The sequence below is a fragment of the Brachyistius frenatus genome, unplaced genomic scaffold (genome assembly GCF_029030835.1).
Source record: "Brachyistius frenatus isolate BFR_SWC_R1_liver_20210118 unplaced genomic scaffold, ASM2903083v1 Contig_194, whole genome shotgun sequence".
Classification (NCBI taxonomy): domain Eukaryota; kingdom Metazoa; phylum Chordata; class Actinopteri; family Embiotocidae; genus Brachyistius; species Brachyistius frenatus.
Genome location: NW_027210793.1, coordinates 124787 through 146751, shown reverse-complemented (window position 1 = coordinate 146751; position 21965 = coordinate 124787). Strand labels below are relative to the sequence as shown.

The following is a 21965-nucleotide window of genomic DNA, read 5'->3' as shown; positions in this document are numbered from 1 at the left end:
TCGGGCCAATAATTAAGGTCAGCAAGAATTGATTACAAACTTTACTTGTCCACATATTTTCCTTTAGCATGGTCACATCAGCTGTGAGGTGAAGCTGGAAGTGTCCCTGGATGTAGACCAGTGATGCAGTGAGCCGTGATGTTCCAGGAGCGGCCTGTTTACTGTCAGTGAGATTAATGAGGGCTTCCTGTTTGTTTGGAGCTCTGCAGGAGGCTCACTCATCCTTCACTGATGATTGTTTCGTGCAGGTCCTGGTTCCCTCCGGTGTGCAGTCTGCATTCAGTTATCAGAAATATGGCAGGTTGATACAAAGTGGAAATGTCCTTTAAGGTTAGGGTACCTTCGTTGGATGACAGGAATAATAACCGCATGATACTGGAACAGTCATGGTCAGAATTACAGAATCAAATGTTGACTGTCAAACAGCAGTCCGTGTTAAAGTGGGACATTTTTCTGGAGGACGGACCAGGTTTCAGTCTGCAGCCTCCTTCTCGGACCACTTAAGAGTCCACCAGAGAATATGTGCCGTATTCCTATCATAATTTTTTTGTCACCTCGCTCACCGAGGATCCCGTGTCGACCACAAACCAAAACCACGAGAACCCAATATGCAGCGGACGCAGAGTGGATCGAGTTTGATGCACATCCAATACACGTTTGATACGGCACGAAGCCGAGGCTCGCCGGCAGCCCTTCCAGCATGCAAAGTAATTCAGTTTTACATTTATGTGATGTTGATAACACAAACATGTTCATTTAAAGAAGAATAATTATTATAATTCTGCCTCTCTGGTCTGATCTGTTGGCCGATGGATCATTTTCACGGTGAGCTCGCCACATTTGGAGGTTAATGTTTTATCGGATGGTTTTAAAAACGGGAACAGACTGCAGACAAAATTCCAGACCAGAGACTTAAAGACTTTGTCCCTGCTGCCACTGGCCTTTTAAATAAGTTCATGTGATTTTGATGCAGTATTGATTGTCCTTTCATTATTCTTTGTTGGATGGTTGTGTAGTTACTGTTGACTCTATGAAAAAACTTTGATGTCTTCAAGTTTTTTTTATTACAGTTTATAGAAAATACCACATTTTGTTTTACATTTAAGACACATCTAAAGTCTTCATTCTGAATTTGTAAAGGCGTCTAATTTAATGGCGATCAAAACGGATTTTTATTTCCGTCCTCTCATTGTTGTATTTTTTGTTTTCTGTCTGTTAATAATGCAGTTCCTTTATCGACAGCTCTGTCCACGTTCATAATCAAATATCCACCGCCAGGGTGTCTGTTTCACAGTAACTACATGGGCTCTTCAGACTCTTTAGAGTGATGCTCGAGCCGCTTCGGAAGTTTTAATACAGATAATGAAAGAAGATTTGGATAACACTCGAGGTTAAAGCTCAACAAACAAACTGTGCTCTGAAATGTCATCATGGAGCAACAGATCCCAAATCTGCATGACTAATTCTGAGCTCTGTGTTCTCATCACTTAATGCCTGCAGGTTCAGATGACAGTTTCACATACTGGGTACTTTGTTAAATCTGATACAGCAAGGACGTGTTTTGATTTCATTCATATTGTCTCAATCAGTGCAAATATAACATCCGTGCTGAGCTTAAAAAAAACACTATTGTGGTTCATTTCTCTGCATTATTTACGTGTAAGAAAAGAATGAACAGTAAACAATACAAAGTACATTACAAACAACTCTCTGAACGTACCTGCAGAGTAGAGAGGAGGACCTCTAATCCGCTGCAGGAGCTCAGGGCGGCCGTCATAGCTGGTCGACCTCGTTCTGAACCGGACAGCAGTCGGTCAAACAGATAGACAAATAAACAGGCAGAGAGCTGAACACACTGTTGAAGAGGTACACACACACAAACAAATGACAAGAGGAGGACTTGGACAGACAGAGACTCTGCCCCTCGGGGTGGACGGTGTGTCCTCAGCACTCAGCTCACACTGCAAGCATCTGTCTCTCGTCCTCTCTCACACCAACACAGACGCGCACGCTGCAGCAGCGCGGTGGTGTGTGAAGGCAGCGACACGGAGACTCTCCCGGACTTAACTGGCCTGGGAATACCCAGTGGGGCCGGTGAGGGGGCAGCGGAGGGCGGGGAGAGAGGGGGGGGGGGTTATGTTTGTCATCGCTGCACGTATGTGTATAAGCCTGTACTGCATGTGTTTGTAGGTGTCCTCTTAAGAGTGTGTGTGCTTCCTGCTCCATCTTTTCCGCACCATCTTAACGCACACAAGAAAATCAAAATACTTTAGTGGCAAATTATCGGAACAATGTTTTTTTTGTTCATTAACAGATAACAGTGCTTGAATGTGTACGCTGCCGTGCACACACGTGCCTGCGCATGTGTAACCCTACCCCTGCAGGATAAAGTGCTCCAGAAAACATTTGTGAGGTGGTGTTGAGAAGACGGCCACTATAAAAAGGCCTGGACAAGACCAACTGGGCAGCTGCAGCACAAACTATATTCAGTGCAAAACAAATAAGAGGTTTGGAGCGGAACACCAAACTTCCAACTCAGAAAAATCACAACAGTTCTCTTCTGAACCCGAAGCTGAGTGATCTCACCAGGAAGACAGCACCGTGTTGTTCAACTGTTCTTTTATTCAGCTTCAGATCAACTCTCCATCTTTGATTTGCCTCGATCTGCAACCTGCGAACCTTCGTGCCTCACTGACAACAACACTCACGTCAGCTTTGATCATTCCTTTAAAGCTGCATGAAACATCACGTATGATAGCACACTCACCTTGGAGCGTCACAACAGGTAACACGAGGGAACAGCAGCGACCTGCTATTAAAGACAGCTGAGCATCTGAGGCTGAACACAGAACATGTTCTCAGGATGTGGTTTCATCACAGCAGGCTTTTTCAGACAGGTGAGCAGGAGGATCAGAGGTATTACTGTAACGGCATGAACCTTCAGGTCCACCGCTGCAGGGTCATAACACAGAACTCTGATTTAACTGATACTGTTTGAGGAGAACACAACATTGCATATCATCCACTCCCACATTCAGATGGTGAACTTGTTAAGAAACAGCTGCTTATTTCCACATCCAGCTCTTACAGCCAGGTGACAACCAAACAAAAAACACATACATGGAGTATGTATCAGAACGTTTCTGTTTAGGATTGATTTTCATATTAAAAGATCTTTATATAAACTCAGGGATCTGGTGTAAATGTGAATTTTATCTTCAACAGATCATTTTGACCAGATTCAGACTAAATAATATCCGATTGATAGGAACCACTTTTCCTTCCACCTGTCCCACTCGTATGCAAACTACAGAACTTTTTCAGTTCTTAAATCCCCAACAACACTAAGTATGTGTGTGCGTGTGCAAGGACAGCGAGGTGCTCTGGAACATTCTGATCTTTAATCATGACACAGAACATGATGAGGTTCTGCAGCAGTGTCTGAAGAAGAGGAGGAGCTGCTGAAGGCTGAGTCCTGTCAGTGGCAGGAGGCAGCAGGTATACAGAGAAAGAGAGCCTGGGTCTGACTAAGTGTCAGAAATCAGAAGGAAATCAGGCGGATCGCAAATCTCTAATTCAAAGGCTTAGAGGAGGAATATAATTAATAAACATATTAAACTGAATTACCTTTAAAGAAAAAATGTAAAAGGTTGAATTGTCTTATCTGCATTATAAGCTGCGGCAGACATCAGCCTTTTCAACTCACTTCAGGGTCGATCAAAAGTTCAGAGGCTGCTCCTGTGCAGGAACACGTAAGCAGCACAGCGAAGCTGGAACCTTCATGAGGAAAGTACTCCAATTTCCATCACTTCATCATCATCATCGTCATCACAATCAACTCAGTACCACACGTTTCTCTGAGTAACAGGAAGTGAACAAGAGCAGGATTTGTGACATCACAACTACCTTGGATATATGTGGGGGACGTCCTGCTTCTCCTGATGTGGAACACACAGTGACGTAGTTTGATTAAAACCAGCTGTTAAAGTTAAAGCATCACATGTATGATCCGAAATGAAGATCACATGTTGAATTTTAGACATATAAAGGCTTTCCTCTGAGGTGAATCCAACCAAGTACAACCACCTGAGGGCGACATAATGACTGTGTGAGTGAGTGGGAGACAAGAGAGACATCTCTGATAGCATCTGTTTTCTCACATTGTTCAGTTCGGATGAACATTAATGTACTGAGGATCTGTGATGTTAACAAAAAGAGAAGTTGTTTTTGTGTGTGTGTGTGTGTGTGTGTGTGTGTGTGCGTGCGTGCGTGCGTGCGTGCGTGCGTGCGTGTGTGTGTGTGTGTGTGTGTGTGTATACATGTGTGTGCCCTCATGACAACAGCCAGCATGCTGTAAAGTTCATGTGGGCTGGAAAGCTGGCTTTGAGCTGACTGGCTGAAATTTAGGATTAACGATGGGTATTCTCAACCAGTGTGTGTCCTTCAGCGTGACCCGGTGAGTCTCACACACGCACAAACAAACACTGATGCTAATCCACATGTGAAATCATACACCCGCTGCCGCTCCAGACAGGATTCCCCCGGCTCGACACACACACACACACACACACACACACACACACACACACACACACACACACACACACACACACACACACACACACACACACACACACACACACGTCCCGCACCCTCACCCTCACACAACTTAATTTCCTCGGTAATGAGGGAAGACCCTGTGTGTTGCTTCAGCTGTGTGTTCATTGATGCCTCCAGACAGCAGGCTGTGACAGTGACGTGCATCTATTAACCATCACTGCTGCTTCTATCGGCCACATCTTCAGGGGACACCTACTCAGCGGCGCATGTACGGTCACTGCTTTTATTTAGGAACGCAAATAAATCTATTGTGGTGTTGCCATGTATCCTGTGTGTGTGCGTGTGGCAGCTGTGTCTGTTTGCCTCTCATCCATCAGGTCAGAGCTCCTCTCTCAGCTGTTGCTTTGGTCCACAGAGATTACATTCAATCAGACAGGGAGAGTCTTGGTCCGAAGGCAGCATCTCAAATATCAAGTGTACAATCCTGAACATGAAAAGAAATGCTAACAGGCAGTCGAACATTCAGTGAGACAGAGAGTGAATCCAAACAGGAACTAAAATCCAGGACAAAGACCAAAGAGCCGACAGGGCCACAGGACGTACGTGAAACGAACATGCACAGGAACGAACAGGCAGCTGAGACGAACTGAGACTGAAGGGAGAAGGTGAGCTCCACAGTGAACACACCAGGGAGAGGAGGACAACGAGAGACAGAGGAAACTAATCAGGGTGGAACAGGAAGGTCAGTGGACCGAGACATAGCGAGGGAGTGATGACAAAGTAGAGCAGGAAACACAAAACTCATGCTGCGTTCACTCACATTTAGTACTACAATGTTAGTTCTCCTACACATGTTAGTACTCCTACATGCAAGTACTCCTACACGTTAGTACTACAACATGTCAGTATTCTGACATGTTGTAGTACTTGGCTATGGACAGAGTAGTGTTGTCTCAAACTGCCGTTCTGCACTGACTGTAAATTAACATAACATATGAACACATCACCTGCCAATATATCTGCAGCTTTAATTAATTTACCCAGAAGTCAACGTGTTTTCGTGCCAACACACAGTAAACACACTGATTCTTGCCCTGTGTTCCAAATGGCGTATTTATGTACTAATAATCAGTATTTTGAGTACATCAGTGTGTTCACACTGTCCAGTACAGAAACATCAGAACACTACAAGTACCAGGATGATGCACTCAAAACGGTCCAAAATAGAAGTGAGAAACTCTGGACACTTTCCACCCTAAAACTGCCATCGTGGTACGTAGAGGAAGGGGGCGGGGCCATAAAGGATTTTCAAATTAAAAGCTCTGATGAAGCTGCAGCTGTTCCTGAACACTAAAGTGTTTCTTTTCCACTGCTGCTGCTGGACAGAAGAATCAGTGTGTTTATTGAGTGTTAAACAGAGGACACAAACACACGTTGATTTCTGGATAGAATAATTAAAGCTGCAGATATTTTGGAGGGTGATGTGTTCACATGTTGAGGTCATTTCCGGTCAGTGAAGAACGGCAGTGTGCAAATTGAAACAACACCACTCTGTCAGAACTCCTGCTCTACACAAGTGAGAGTCCTGACATGTAAGAACACTATGTTTTCGTGTACTACGGGAAGTATTTCATCCGGAACACAGCATTGTGTTCAGCAGCAAGATGGTGGTTATGCTGTTGTACAGTTTGTTGTTCAGAAACAGCTGCAGCTTCCTCAGACACTGCGGTTTGAAAATACGTCGGTGGTTCCTCCCTTTCTGCTCCGTAGCCGTGATGGCGACCGTTGAGTGTGGAGATTGTTCAGCGTTGTACATTCAGTTTGTGGATCATTTTGAGTGCAGCATCATCGTGCACTACGCGCTTCCATAACTGACTGAGTGAACGCACTTATGCTGCATGTTTGCATCTAGTAAGATGTTATAGTGTAAATCAGTTTCAACAAAAACCAGGCACCAGTGAATACGTGTGAACACGCACCATGTTGACAGCTGATGACAGCTCTGGTTGCCATGGCACTGACAGAGAGCCCAAAATCTGCATCTGCACTGACTGCAGACGCTTGACTGTAGCTGACAGACAGGCTTCTACTCATACCACACTTTGAATGTGTGTGGATGAAGATGAAAAAGCAGCACACACTTATGAGAAGCCCCACCGAGGACACAAACATCTCTGATGGAGACGCTGACTCGGCAACGAATGCTGCAGAATCAGGAAAATGTGCATGAAAAAGTTGGCCTTTGTCATATCGCCCTCACATGCTTCTGTCTGCCCTGTTTTTAAAGTCCTCAGGAAGTGAAAAGGATTCAGTTATTTACAGTCACAGACTTTTAAAGAGAATTATAGAGAGAAGTGTTTTTAGTGGTAATGGTTGTTTTCATCAGCTTTCCTGTTCATCAAGTGATAAACCTAAATCAGCAGACTGACAGTCGGCTGGTCCTTTGATGGTGCCGTGTAAAGAGTATTTCAGCCTCTAGAGGATGATGGTGTCCTTTCAGACGTGGCGCCTGGTTTATTTATGGTGCGACAGCTCCGTGGCATCCTGCAGCATTTCTGTTGTAAAACCGATGCCCCCTCTGATGTAAATCACACTGCAATTGAAACTTGAAGCATGGGAGGCCCTCTGCGATTAAATGTACCCATAAATCAGCAGCCGCTTCCATGCAGGCCAGAAGATCTGGACAGATACATGGACAGGAGGGTGGACAGACACACTTTGTCTCTAACTTTGATCTGAGATCGGGTTAATGTTAGGCTCCGACAGACAGTTCTCCCCTGAGACACTGATATGTATGAAACACTTGCAATGCACCAGAATGATCTGCAGAACAGTTTCTATTCAATAATCATCACAGAGAAAAACATTGTGTGACTCAGGAGTGTTCTTTTAAGTGCGGGTTTCCATCCACTGAGTCACCGAGGGGTCAGCAGTAAAAAAAGCACTCAGCTGTTGTCAGCCTCTGTAAAGAGGCTCTCAGTTTCCCTGCAGTCACCATCGCTCACCACAAACCACTCATCGCGAACCGCTCACCACAAACCGCTCACCACGCACCGCTCACCCCGAACCACAAACCGCTCACCCCGAACCGTTCATCCCGAACCGCTCACCGCAAACCGCTCACCGCAAACTCAAGTGGTGCCATGAAAACAGACTTTCAAACATTCTGCAAATCATGGACTCAAACTGACCCTCTGCACAACATGGATATCAGTCACTTTACAGTCGAGTTACTTCAGTTTGGAAGAATCTGCAGCTCTTTTTAAATCTCTGACAGAATCAGATCTTTAGATCTCAACATGATGACATCACACACTTCAACAACACAGAGAACGACAGAGCCTTGATGTCAGAGGTTTAAATCAAACAGGTTCCACCTGTCAATCAATAAGGAGGTTCTGATCACTGGAACCTAATCTGGAACCCTGATTCTGATCTGATGGATCTGACTGTGTGATAAATGTAGAAGTGGGCTTACTTTTCTATGGAATTGACCTGTTTTTTATTCATTTAAATTTTGGATATACTGTAATTCTAAAATATAATTTGTATGCGTGATTAGTGTGAGTACGTCACCTTTATTAACATGTTGAAAACGTCTACTTTTCTATGACACACTGATGTTTTCATGACCATACATGGAGTTGAAATTCCTCTTCATCACTGGTCATATTAACTGGAAGTTATGTCAGTATTTGCTCATGTGTTTCCAACCTGTTGACCCAGTGAGTGTTTGCTGATAGAAACCAGCCCTCTATCTCCTCTGCAGATGGTTTTATCGACATCATTCTGTGGCGACTTGGCCAAATCCAATTATTCTATTTTGGTGCTAGTGGAAGTTCAGTAGAGGCACAAATGCTGGACGATGTCCACTGGCTCTGATGCACTTTCTGACCAACATGCATCAGATCTGAGTAATAATCTGTATAACTCCAGATATACACTGAGTGAGTGAGACGTGAACGTAACTAAACATGAACTATTTCTTCCTGAAATAAGCTGAAGGTGTCGAGGACAGGGAAAAGCCTCATGAGGATTCAAGTACAAAAGTAAATTATGTCTGTTATGCTCAAATTTCCAAAATTTTACATCAAAAACTCACTTAAAACTCCACAAATTATATCAGAATGTTTGCAGCAATAATCAAACTTTTTTTTTTTTTTTTAATCAAAACAGTCCAAAACGAACTCTGGACAGACTATTTTACCCATAATTCAACATCCACGACTGACATTTGGATTTCCTCAAAAGGTGTAACCTTGCAGCTTGGAGGTACTGCTGCGGGTCAAAAACACTCAATTATATTTAGATTTTATATGAAAGACTTTGATCGTCATTGGCTGTCAAACTGATCACAGCTAAAAGCCAAGACTACAAAGCTCTGTGCGGTGATAAAACAAACAATAGCTGCTACAACATGCCAAGATTTAAATCTTTGGGTTCAAGTGCAAAGTGATCTATGTTTAGTTTCACCTTTCTGTCCAACAATAATTTCCAGTTCAACACCTGTCTGAATACTTAAAGCAGCATTTCTCTTACTTCTATTATTAGATACAGATCTAATGAATCATGATGTGTTCAATCTCCGTCTGATCAAAGCAGAAACAATGCGGAATAATTTGAATATCAACATTAACTGGACCTGCTGCAATTTGCGTACCAGCCTCGTGTGGGAGTGGACGACGCCATCATCTACCTGCTGCAACGAGCTCAGTCTCACCTGGATGGAACCGGTGACTGTGAGAATCACTTTCTTTAATTTCTCCAGTGCATTCAACACCATCCAACCACTGCTGCTGAGTGAGAAGCTGCGGGTGGTGGGGGTGGACACGCCCACCGTCTCCTGGATCAATGACTACCTGACAGGCAGACCACAGTTTGTCTGTCTGGGCAGTGTGCTGTCTGATACGGTGGTCAGTGGTACTGGAGCTCCTCAGGGAACTGTTCTGTCTCCCTTCCTGTTCACCTTCTACACCACTGACTTCCAGTACAAGTCAGAGTCAAGACATCTGCAGAAGTTCTCTGATGACTCTGCAGTGGTGGGATGTATAAGGGACGGACGGGAGGACGAGTACAGGACAGTAGTGGAGGACTTTGTGGAGTGGGCGGGAAGAAATCACCTGCTCCTGAACGTGGCCAAGACCAGAGAGATGGTGGTCGACTTCAGGAGGAAGGCGACGGCTCCACAACCGCTGAGAGTTCTGGGAGAGGAGGTGGACCTGGTGGAGGAGTACAAGTACCTGGTGTCTCCATGACAACAAACTGAACTGGAAGACCAACATCAATGCTGTCTACAAGAAGGTGATGAGTCGACTCTTTTTCTTGAGGAAACTTCGATCCTTCAATGTGTGCAGCAAGATGTTGGAGATGTTCTACCATCTGTTGTGGCCAGTGCTTTGTACTTCACTGTGGTCTGCTGGGGGAGCAGCATTGGAGCCGGAGACACCAACAGACTCAACAAACTGGTTAAGAAGGCCGGCTCCATCATCGGCTACAAACTAGATAGTCTGGAAAAGGTGGTGGAGAGGAGGACGCTGAACAAACTATTATTATTATTATTTTTTATTTTTTTTATTTTATACACTTTATTAATCCCCGAGGGGAAATTTCTTCGCTACAGCAGGGGGGCTCTCAGGGGGGAGATGCTGCAGCAGGCTGCCACTAGCGCGGCGCCAGGTAACCTGACCTGAGGTGCATCTTGGATAATCCTGTCCACCCTTTCCACCACCTGCTGCAGGGACAGCGGAGCACTTTCTCCAAAAGACTCCTTCAGCTCCGCTGTCACAAGGACAGATACAGGAGATCATTCTTGTCCACTGCAATAAGACTGTACAATAACTCACCTCTGGCAAAATCCATCACACAACAATAACACTGTTGTCTGTTGTTCTTGGTTGTTTAAATATAAAAAAATATAAAAAAAACTTTGCACTATTGTTTAGTTAGTTTTAATTTAATTATTCTATTCTATTGTATATACTGTGCATTTTTATATGTAATATATATGTAGTTATTTTATTTCTTTCCTGTATCTATAAATGCTGCTGTAGTGAAAAAATTTCCCCTTGGGGATTAATAAAGTATCTATCTATCTATCTATCTATCTATCTATCTATCTATCTATCTATCTATCTATCTATCTATCTATCTATCTATCTATCTATCGTCCAATCAGAAGTGACCTTCAACGAGTCTCGTTGGTTGAAGCCTTTATTGTCCAATTACCATGAAGGACAGATTAATGAGAGCTCTTCTGACTCCCATCAGCCAGGGAAGACAGTGTGGGACTGTGTGCGTGCAGAAAGTAACAGATCAGCTGAGTTATGATGTCCACCTGTGTCTGTCACACACACTCGAACACACACACACACACACAGAGAGAGAGAGAGAGAGAGAGAGAGAGAGAACTTCCTGGACACCTGTCCTAACCAGAATTATTTCTAGCCATAACCTTAATGTCCTGATTTATGTTCTGGGAACTTTTTGTCCCCCAAATGAAATGAGTCGCCACAATGTGACTGTAAACGGACTAATGTGTCCATGTTAAGAGTTAATATGAACACACACACTCACACAGTAGTCACAATACGTGTACAGTATACTCATGGACTCAAACCCAGCATCTCTTTCACAGCGTCTTGTGTAACTTCTCCGTGACGTTGCCGTAGTAACGAGGTGTGTGAGGAACGCACATGAAGTAACTGCCGAGGTTGGGGTCAAACCACTTTGCATGCCTGTGTGGCTAAAGGAATGCCAGAAGAGCAGAAATCAGTGTAACACACAATTGGCCTTTTGCTAATCCTGCGGTCACGAAGCGCTCATTCAGTAACCCAGATCATAAACAGCTCCTTCCAAACATAGAAGCTGCTCACTAAATGTGCCGAGTGGAATAAAAGTATCCTCTCACCCTGCAGAGTGACCGTCACTGTGGGATTTAAACTGCTCTGCAGATCAGCAGACTGAAATGGCTGACTCGAACTTTTTCCTGTTCGGGGTTCTGGCTTCAGTCAACAGCGGAAGTTCTGGTGCTGATATTCTCATTGATTATTATCTTCTTCTTGTTTCATCATTTTTTTTATGTGTCTGGCGATGACAGCCACAGCCATGATCCCTGCGTTCCCAATCGCAAACAATTTCTTTTCACTTTTAGTGTGTACTACAACTACCCTTAAAAAGTATGTACTGTTGCATGTATGTGTACAATTGGGTCATACTACTTTGTCTTAAAAACGCACCTTCAACTTTGACCCACTTACTCATATCCGTCGCAATCTGTAGGTCGACATAAAAACAAAAAGGATGTGATTTGGAACGAGTACGCTTCCTTGTAATTCATCTTCTTCTCCTCCTCCTTCTTCCTTTTGTGGTCGGAGCATGAGCACCACCAACTGTCTCTGCAGCTCAGTCGAGGTGACTTATCTTCCACCGCGCAAAGAATTGTGGGTCAGAACAGCCGGAGTAGCATGCCGCCCTGCAGACTGTAAAATCCGACTGGATGCTGTCGAACATCCTGGTACTTTTGGCTTCCTACATTTAACATACTATTTATTGGGACATATTAAATCTTTTCCTGGCATACTAAATAGTCTGGTTGGTAGTATGGAAGTTGGAACACAGGTTATGTTTACGGGTTGTCTGCGCGTCCTTTAATCTGTCTGTCTGTCTGTCTGTTCCATCTTTGTAAACGTGAAATGTTAGGAATGCCGTGAGGAAATTTCTTCGCTCTTGAAAGAAAGATTCACTGTTTTTTTTTACCCAGTTTGACTGTTGGTTTTGAAGGTTTTGGTCGTCCTGCTCGACACACCTGAGGCAGTGAAACGTTTGGAGCATTTCCTGCAGTTGTGCACCTGTCTGCTGAAAAAAAAAAAAAAAAAAAAAAGACGGAAGAATGACACAGACTGAGTTTACTGAATGACTGTAAATGGACTTTTGTCCACAGCTTGTGTGACATTTTAACCTTCTGATGGAGGGCTGAGTGTCCTCTGACCATTGGGGATTTTTTTTTTGCTGATCCAGCAGTCTCAGTCCACCTCAGCTGTGGATTTCCATTGGACAGAAGAGCTTCACATCTTTTTGAACGCTGTGGCCGGGTCACGCTGTCTCAGTGTTAATGACAGTGAGAGATATTTACTGGGTTCACCCTGAGGTGCTAGTTTTTCTACAAACCTGCTGACAAACAAACAAACAGTTCCCAGGCTGAAACTAAACACTGCTGTGTTTTATGTGCCCACTGGCAGCCACTGGAGTCGATGTTACGAAACCCTGCACAGCAATGATATGTGCTCGCAGGGAAATGTTTGATATCAGCAGTTCCAGCCCGCTGCCACTGTACAACTATTATAATTTGATGTGCTGGGCAGCGTTTGTGTGTCTGAGAACAGCTGAGCTTGTGCACGATGTCGGTTTGCGTTGTTTGCATGTGAAACTAGCTGAAGTGGTAAAGAAGCTAAAACAAGATCGGAGATTTAAGTGGTCAGAGGTCTGATGACAGAAAGAATTTGATACAAGAGTGAAACTGTGGATCCAACACGCACGCACACACTAACACACACACACACACACACACACACACACACACACACACACACACACACACACACACACACACACACACACACACACACACTTAAACCAATGAGATGCTTCAGAACTCCAACTGAGATAAACTACTCATAAAATTCTTCAGTCCTTACATTCTGTCTTTAGAGGAATAAATATTCCTAATGTCACTTTATTTTAGGGTGACGAGATGTCCCGCGTTATGATTGAAGACTGTTTGATGTCAATCAAACTTCACATGTGTCATGTGCAGGTTAGTCTGTCTCCATCTTTGCTGCCAAAACAGGCTTCCTTTTATCCTTCCTGTACAATTATTAACATAGCAAGAGACTTGGAAAAGTCTCGGACTCAGCCTGGAACCTGCACACTCTATCGAGTGGTTTATTTCGTAAGTTGAGTAGACGTGAAAATTCTAGACGACCTCTCAGCTTTGGTTACATGTCCCACACAAACGTACTCTTTGCCCCACATTCAGTTTGTTGGGATCTGGCCACCCTACTTCATTTGCTTTTTCCAAACCAAAAATCACAATTCAGGTCAACTATTTAACAAAGTGCTCAGTGTGTAGTCGTCCACTGCTGTCAGTCTTCTTGTTTTACAGCGGTTGGCATCAGGCTTATTGGTGTATTACCGCCCACTACTGTTGCTATGGTTGTTATTTTGTGGGGTTACAGACTTCAGGGCAGACAAGTCCACCGTGTGTCCTCCCTCCAGGATATTAAAGAGTTGACAGCAGCCACTACCTCTGTGGTCTCTCCTGCAGAGCACCATATCAGCTAACCTGAACGGATATAAAATAGTTCAATGATGCGTCTCTTTTAGACGTTCCACAGGTTATCGGATCACATGGATAAAATTCTGACACTTAAACAAGTCATTTCCCACTGAGAACATCTGACCCTCCACTTTACCGCTGCAGTAGCAGTGATGGAGTCGGTTGCCACGGAGGCCGTGATGTCAACATGCGGTGAGTGTCTCAGTAAGTCAGTCTGTCATCGCTAACACACCTGTGCTTTTCCAGCTCTGCAGGACGGGTTCATCATCAGGCGTCACCACTGACAGGTGAAGCTTCACTTCAGTGAATCAATAAATCTGCTGCAGTGCATCATGGGATTGTTTGCAGTGTACATATCATGGACATAATTTGTTTTGGGGGGAGGAGTTCAAACACTGAAATAAATCACTCCACAGTGAACGCTGTGCTTCCTGTGGAGCTTCCAGAGATTGTGTTCATGATAAATCTACCTGCTGCATTCGGACATTAACACTCCGACAATCACACACGCCCTGAATTTCCTTTGACTTGATCATGTCTTGTATGTGTCAATAGACCACTGGATGCTACTCTGCTCCTCCCTGGTATGCCTCTGATGTGACATCTCATTACGGTGCAATGCCAGAACGCGGACCGCTCACTCACATTCAGGACATAACAGAACCACATAGCTGGGATAGCGTTGCAGTCCGGGCCGCACTGTGCACATTAGCACTGGCGTGCAGGTAACCGTTCTATGACAAAGGAGGCAAAAGTTGCTGTTATTCTCTGCATCCTGTCAATCTGTGTATCTGGTCTCCGCCAGCAGCAGTTTGTTAGATTGTCTGCTTCTCTCAGTGAAGACAACTGTTAACGGTGAAGATGACTCTGTTTGGTTGTCAGAAAATAAAAATAAATGCACAATCAAGGTCCAAATGTTCAGTCCTCTCTCAGCTATACAGGAGGAGGCAATATGACCCCTCAGCTGCAACTGTATGCTGCTGCTGATATGCCAAGTCAAAGTCCTGCTTGGCCCTGATGTGCAGAAACAGTCACTTCTGCCAACTTCCCAGAGGCTGCCAGGTCGACGTTACAGTCCGCCTCTGAGCTCAGAGGGTAGGGGCTCATCATTGCAGCCAGGAGAGTCTGAGCCCACATTCATCCTGCAGCAGGACAATGAGCCCAGACATCTCCAAAACAATCTGCAGCCACAAAAACAACAGGAAGTCCTGCAGCAGAACCATCAGAGTCCGGATCTGAGCACCATGGAGTCAGTGTGGCTAACATGAGGAAACAGAAGACTCCAAGACAGACTGAGTCCACAGAAGAAGAACCATGGAACTGTTCTCCAACATGCTGCAGAGAACCTTGAAGAACAGAGTGCAGGTGCATGAGGAGAACTGGTGCTGTTTGAAGGACAAACTTATTGATCTGATTTACTTTGTATGAAAATAACTGAGAGGTAAAAACTGTTCATGGTATAACTCCCCCACTAAAACCCGTGCACAAGTTTGTATACTGCATGTGACACACACATACACACACACACTCTCAGTCTGCTCATACCTGTGCAGAAGGCTGGGTAGCTGCCCTTCAGCTCTCTCAGAGTTCCATTCCAGGTGAAATTACTGCAGCCGTAAGTGAACATTATGGCTGCTTCCACACAGTTCTCACAGGTGTATTTACCTCTCACCTGCCTGTCGGTCTGCTTTTGTGTTTGTTGAGTCTTATCTACCTGGTTTAGACTCTAAATGATAGACAGGCTATAAAAAGGGCTTCCTGCCTGCGTTAGCTCCTCCTCTTGAAAGGGAGTGGAGAGGAGAGGGAGTGTGTGAGCAGCAGTTACAAGCACCTGGCTGGGCTTTAAAAATGCCTGTGTGCCTCCTGCATGCCCATTGGTCGAAGCCAATGGCCAATGGGGGGTATTTCAGGGGTTGAACGTATAGCTGTTCTCCAAGCAAGTGAAATTATAGAAGGAAGACTGGCTAGATCAAGGGTGAGTCTCCAGGAAGTGCAAGTATCTGAACCAATGGGAACACAGCCGTGTGTGTGTGTGTGTGTGTGTGTGTGTGTGTGTGTGTGTGTGTGTGTGTGTGTGTGTGTGTGTGTGTGTGTGTGTGTGTGTGTGTGTGTGTGTGTGTGTGTGTGTGTGTGTGTGTGTGTGTGTGTGTCCATAGGCAATGAAGTAAAGGAACTTCATAGACTCCCATTCAACTGGTCTCATAAAAGTCATAAAATTTCTCCACAAATTATCTCAGTGTTGTTAGCTAAAGTCGCTCGTTCTTTTTTGTTTTCTGACAGTCCATCTGAAATTAATCCCGTCATTCATTATAAAATAAGCTTCGAAAAGATGTGGTTTTTTTTTTGTTTTTTTTTTTTTTTTTGGGGGGGGGGTCTGTTTGATTGACAGGCCTGTGGTGCAGTCAGGTTACAGCGGAACATAGTATGATTGGGTTTCCAATCAGATCAGTCAGATCCACCGCTGGCTCCTCCCCCAGCTCACCCAAAATTGGTCACCTCCGGCTCCAAACTGCTCCGAACTAGCAAGATGTCGCCAAAACTCGAGGCTTCACATATTGAGCTGCTTACATAAAGACTCAGAGGAGGTTCAGTTCCGTTTTGTGTGGAACATATTTATCATCTTGATTATTATCTTGTGCTGAAAAGTTAAAGATGCCCACATGCTTCCACATTCACACTGAAACGTAATGGTTTGTGGCACAGAAGGAGCAGCTGTCATAAATGGAGTCATTCAGCAGTGATTCAGTCTTTACCACATTAAAACGTTGACCTGATGATGGCGCTGATAAAAAGCCAGAGGACCACTAAAGTTCCTACAACTCATCCTGAGGTGAGTGTAAATGTGTGAAGCTTGTTTATCGACAGTCCATTCAGAGTTTAGAGACATTTCAGTTCCTGACATTCTCCTCTCCTGCACACCACCGACCGTAAATCCATAAATACACAGCATGTTGAAGCTCACTCATTCTGTTGCTGCCTTCCTGCTGCCTCAGCTCTATTGCTGCTGTCCGTGCCACATTTAACATAACCCCGAGCACTTTAAAGCAACCTGCTGCCACAAGCCTGATCCGTGTGCAGCTGAAGGAAACAAACACACCCGGTGGGGCCGAGGCTGGAGCTCCCCCACAGCGGTGGTTTCCATTGCAGTGTGGACAGATTGTTCCATCATGCCAATAAAAGAGAAGGACGATGTGAACTCTCCGAATATCTCTCATAAATTATTAAACTAACAAGACAGAAGTCTCTTGTGAGCTGAAGAGTCCTGACATGAGAGGGAAATTATAGCCAGCCATGAATCAACTGTGCTACCCTTTGGAGACTTTGTTCAGAAGAAGAACTGAAGACTCTTCATCCAACAAACTCAAACTGACGTTATATTAAACAAAATCATCAGAAATAAAAGAAGTCTATCTGTTTCCTCTATCTTCACTCTCCCACACACACAAACAAAGGGTGTCTGCATCCAGTTGATCTTACCTGAAACATAAAATGTCATTCCCTGAAATCTGCCGGGCCCCGAACACGTGACTCTTTTAGAAGGCAGCTTCAGTCTCAACTGACCATTTTGACTTTGGGAATGGTGACCCGGTCTGTTCTGGACTACATTCACACTGTGTGCCTTAGTGTCACAAGGAAGCTGCTCAATAGCTGACTCAAAGGGGACCTGAAAAACAGAAATGGATGTCAAAATGTTAGAAAGTCCAAAAAACTCAACGAAGACACCATGTGAGTTTGCACTCAAGCCAAGAGCTCTCTCGGAGTTGGACCGATGGACAGCCACTGGATTTCTTTAGTTTCCTTTGGATTCTGCACCTGTTGCACTAAGAGGCGCACTCCCAGCTGCACTATGTAGCCACGCCCTTTTCCATAGAGCTATATATCATGCTGTGCCCAACCTTATGTTCCCACTACAGTAGAAATACTTTTCCTGGCAAACTCCTCATAACACGTGGTGTGGCCACACTGCACCAGAACGTATCTTGTGTTCAAATATAGTAACCTGCATCAAACTCCATTAAAAACAACTCACTCTTAAAACATCAAACATTTGACTTCTTACCACAGACAGACGCCTTCCAACAGCCATGACAGAGGCCTGTGTTTTCTCTGGCCTCCGACAGAGCAGAACTAATCACAAATCACACACCTTACCTCCTTCGTTAGCTCATCCACCAATCAGAAAACAGGAAACAGGAAAACCCCAGATGCCACAAGTTACATGGGTTTACATGATTTGCAAATCATTGCATTCTGTTTTTATTTACATTTTGCACAGCATCGCAACTTTTTTGGAAACGGGGTTGTAATTAATTCAGTATAATTTGTATTTATTGCAGGGATGCTGCCAGTATTGATTTATTATCTCATTGTGTATCTTCCACCAACTGAGGTCTAAATTGACCCATGTAGTTATTGAATGTGTTCACTATATACAGAACTCCCTATGGGGGTTAGTGAACGAGTGTACCATTCGAACACAGCCTGTGATTCACCAATATCAGAACAAATGAGCGAACAAATCTGCAGTTTAAGAACAGGAATCTGACGCAGACTTTTTTTTAGGACCTCTCTCGTGATCAAATCTAAGACAACTTTAACGATATTAGTGAATGAGGCCCAATGTGCTGATCAGAATCACAGCAGGTGGCCGGACAACTGGTGCAGTACAGTCCTCGTCCTTTTTTGAACTTAATGAAGCCTTCTCATGTTGAGACTGAATCAGTGGCTCAGCCAAAGCCTGCTTTTACTTTATCTTGTTCTATAAAAGTTCATATGTGTCCAGTTAACATCCAGTCTAATCTGTACCTCCCTGTCATTCAAAGGGACGTTTCACTGCTATGCTGAGGAAATCCAACTTAAGCCAAACAACTAAAAGCAGTGACAGATGTGCTCCTACTCTGACAGTCCCTGTTTGCACAGAGTTCAGATTATATCGGACCAATTATCTCTAACACACTGTGTGGTATTGCCCAGCTGGAAGCCTAATGCCTTTCTCGTGTGTCTCTTATCAACACAAAAAAGATTTTAGTGCCGTGGAATCGTTGAAACACCAACAACTGTCTTTGTTACAGTCGTAGCATGTTATGTTTGGATTTTCAGAAGTCCAGCTGCAGAGATAGAGAGTCATACTGAGACATACTTGTCATCTCCTAGGCTTAAAAGAACATCATCTCGGTATGTGAATCATGCTCTGGCCTTGTATCTTGTTGCCCGCTGCACACAGTTTGGCTCAACAGGTACAGATCTGATGCCAAGTTTCAGTCTGAAATCAAGATGAATGGTAAATCTGGAGATAAATTCAGAGATTGTTATAGGACTGTCAGACCAAAGGATCCGTTGTAAACATTCGAATACTGCATGTTACTACTTGTGCCTCAACATTCAAAATACGTTTGTCTTAGAGAGATCATTTTGGGGTTTACAGAAGGATGTAACACTACGAGCTGCGTTGAGGATATTTCCAACACAGAAACTGTTACCTACTGCTGGCTTCCAGTAGCTCTCAGTGGGCTAAAGTTACTGAGCAGTAAAAATAATTCCTTCCACTGAACACAGTGTTCAGGGTAACATGGTTGCTGAGCAACAATGTCTCTTATGAAATGTGTACTGTATGTTGTGCAGGGTTTTCAAAAGGGTGGAGACCTTTTCATTTTATTCCTTCAGTTGAACCACTTGGTTTGACTGGACAGCATGAGAGGAAACGTGTCTGTGAACAGCATGTGAAAATGTACAATTAAGGTTAAGATTTGTATCTATTTCAGATGAGCTTATCAATTATTTCCATACTGAGTGTTTATGATCATGAAGTATTACCAGGTATGTTTACTGATCTAAGTGTTAAAATGGTTGACAGATAAAGGTGAAGATTAGTTTAGATGTCCTCCTTGTCCTCTTTCATTTGCACAGTTCATTAGGGGGACAGTTGATGGTGCCTGAAATAGCTTTTAGTGTAACTCAGTCCTGAGTGAAAATACTCAGCTTCATCACTTCATCTGGATCGTGGTCAAGTGGATCAAATAAGACGGTGTGTGAGCCAACTTTGAACACAGTTAGGAACGCAGTATGTATATGTGTCCAAAACATACATGGTGAAGTGTCAGCAGTAAGTCATATTCAGTACAAATGAGGATCATAATCCATTATTTAAGGATCCAGTGTGTTCACCTGGCTCTACCACACTGTCGCTCAGTCATTACAGTCTGGAAACTGTTAACGTTCTCTCAGGCGCTCTGAAGGCCGGACCAATCAAAGACCAGCATCGGTGGACTATTCACAGACCGGTGTCGGTGTCTCACTTTAATCACATTGTAGTACAGCATTTTGTTCTGTCGTTGCAGCGGTTGTACAGTTTCTGTGTTCTGATTGGTTAAAGCTGCATCACTAGTTACTAAATAAACCCGAGGTCGACGCCCAGATGGATGGAACGACTGTGGAGCGTATCAGGGTCGGCCAACACCAGGTTACTCAATGAGTAGGATTCAGGAGGCAGAGATGAAATCAAATATTCATAGTGATGTTTTCAAACTTTCTATGAAGTTTCATGGCCACAGCCTGGATGCGTGTGTGTGTTCCTCCTATACATATTTGGAGATCTATGTGGATCGCTGCTTTATCCTCACAGCTCAGTTATTTTCTTGGGAGAAAACAACCAGATCCTCTTGTTGTTTTTAACCCTCGTGTTGTCCTCGGGTCAAAATGACCCGCAGCTGTGTTCAACCAAGTTCTATTTTATTTCTATATTTTTATATTTTTTGGGATCATTGGTCATCATTCTTTAAAGAAACCCTCACAGCCTCCTTGTCACCAATGATCCCAAAAAATATGAAAATAAAATAGAACTTGGTTGAACACAGCTGCGGGTCATTTTGATCCAAGGACAACACGAGGGTTAAACTTCCATGATCTTTAATCCAGAGAGTTGTGCATTATGGAATCCTCAGGGGCCTGTGGTGCAGTCAGGTTACGGCTATCGGATGTAGGTAGGTAGGTATATACTTTATTAATCCCCGAGGGGAAATTTTTTCGCCACAGCAGCATACATACAGGAGCAATAATAGAAACAATAGAATAAAATAATAATAGAATAGAATAATAGAATAGAAAAGCAATAAAATAAAAAATAAATATAAAATATAAAATGCACAGTACATACAGTATATATACAGTACATTAAATATCTATATATATTATATACAACAAACCAATAAACACAGTCAACATATATATATATATATATATATATATATACAGTATATATCTATATATATAATATACATACAATATACAAGCAAACAAGAAACACAGTCAACAGTGTTTTGTACTGTGATGGATTTTGCCAGAGGTGAGTTATTGTAAAGTCTTATTGCAGTGGGCAGGAATGATCTGATCTGATCTCCTGTATCAGGAATGATCTCCTGTATCTGTATCCTTGTGACAGCGGAGCTGGAGGAATCTGTTAGAGAAAGTGCTCCTCTGTCCCTGCAGCAGGTGGTGGAGAGGGTGGACAGGATTATCCAAGATGGACAATAGTTTGTTCAGCGTCCTCCTCTCCACCACCTTTTCCAGACTATCTAGTTTGTAGCCGATGATGGAGCCGGCCTTCTTAACCAGCTTGTTGAGTTTGTTGGTGTCTCCGGCTCCAATGCTGCTCCCCCAGCAGACCACAGCGAAGTACAAAGCACTGGCCACAACAGATGGTAGAACATCTCCAGCATCATGCTGCACACATTGAAGGATCGAAGTTTCCTCAGAAAAAAGAGTCGACTCATCACCTTCTTGTAGACAGCATTGATGTTGGTCTTCCAGTTCAGTCTGTTGTCATGGAGACACCCAGGTACTTGTACTCCTCCACCATGTCCACCTCCTCTCCCAGAACTCTCAGCGGTTGTGGAGCCGTCGTCTTCCTCCTGAAGTCGACCACCATCTCTCTGGTCTTGGCCACGTTCAGGAGCAGGTGATTTCTTCCCGCCCACTCCACAAAGTCCTCCACTACTGCCCTGTACTCGTCCTCCCGTCCGTCCCTTATACATCCTACCACTGCAGAGTCATCAGAGAACTTCTGCAGATGTCT

At 43.9% G+C, this 21965-nt stretch overlaps 1 protein-coding gene across 1 annotated transcript in view; it reads right to left on the bottom strand.

Moving 5' to 3' along the window:
• The window catches only part of LOC138632784 (cytosolic carboxypeptidase 4), a 90960-nt gene extending 75308 nt beyond the window's left edge, over positions 1–15652 (bottom strand). Inside the window, 2 exon segments of the mRNA XM_069718605.1 lie at positions 1721–1794; positions 15440–15652. Of these exon segments, the coding sequence (XP_069574706.1) occupies positions 1721–1794; positions 15440–15521 (156 nt within the window). The 5' untranslated portion in view covers positions 15522–15652.
• Between the last annotated feature and the right edge of the window lie 6313 nt (positions 15653–21965).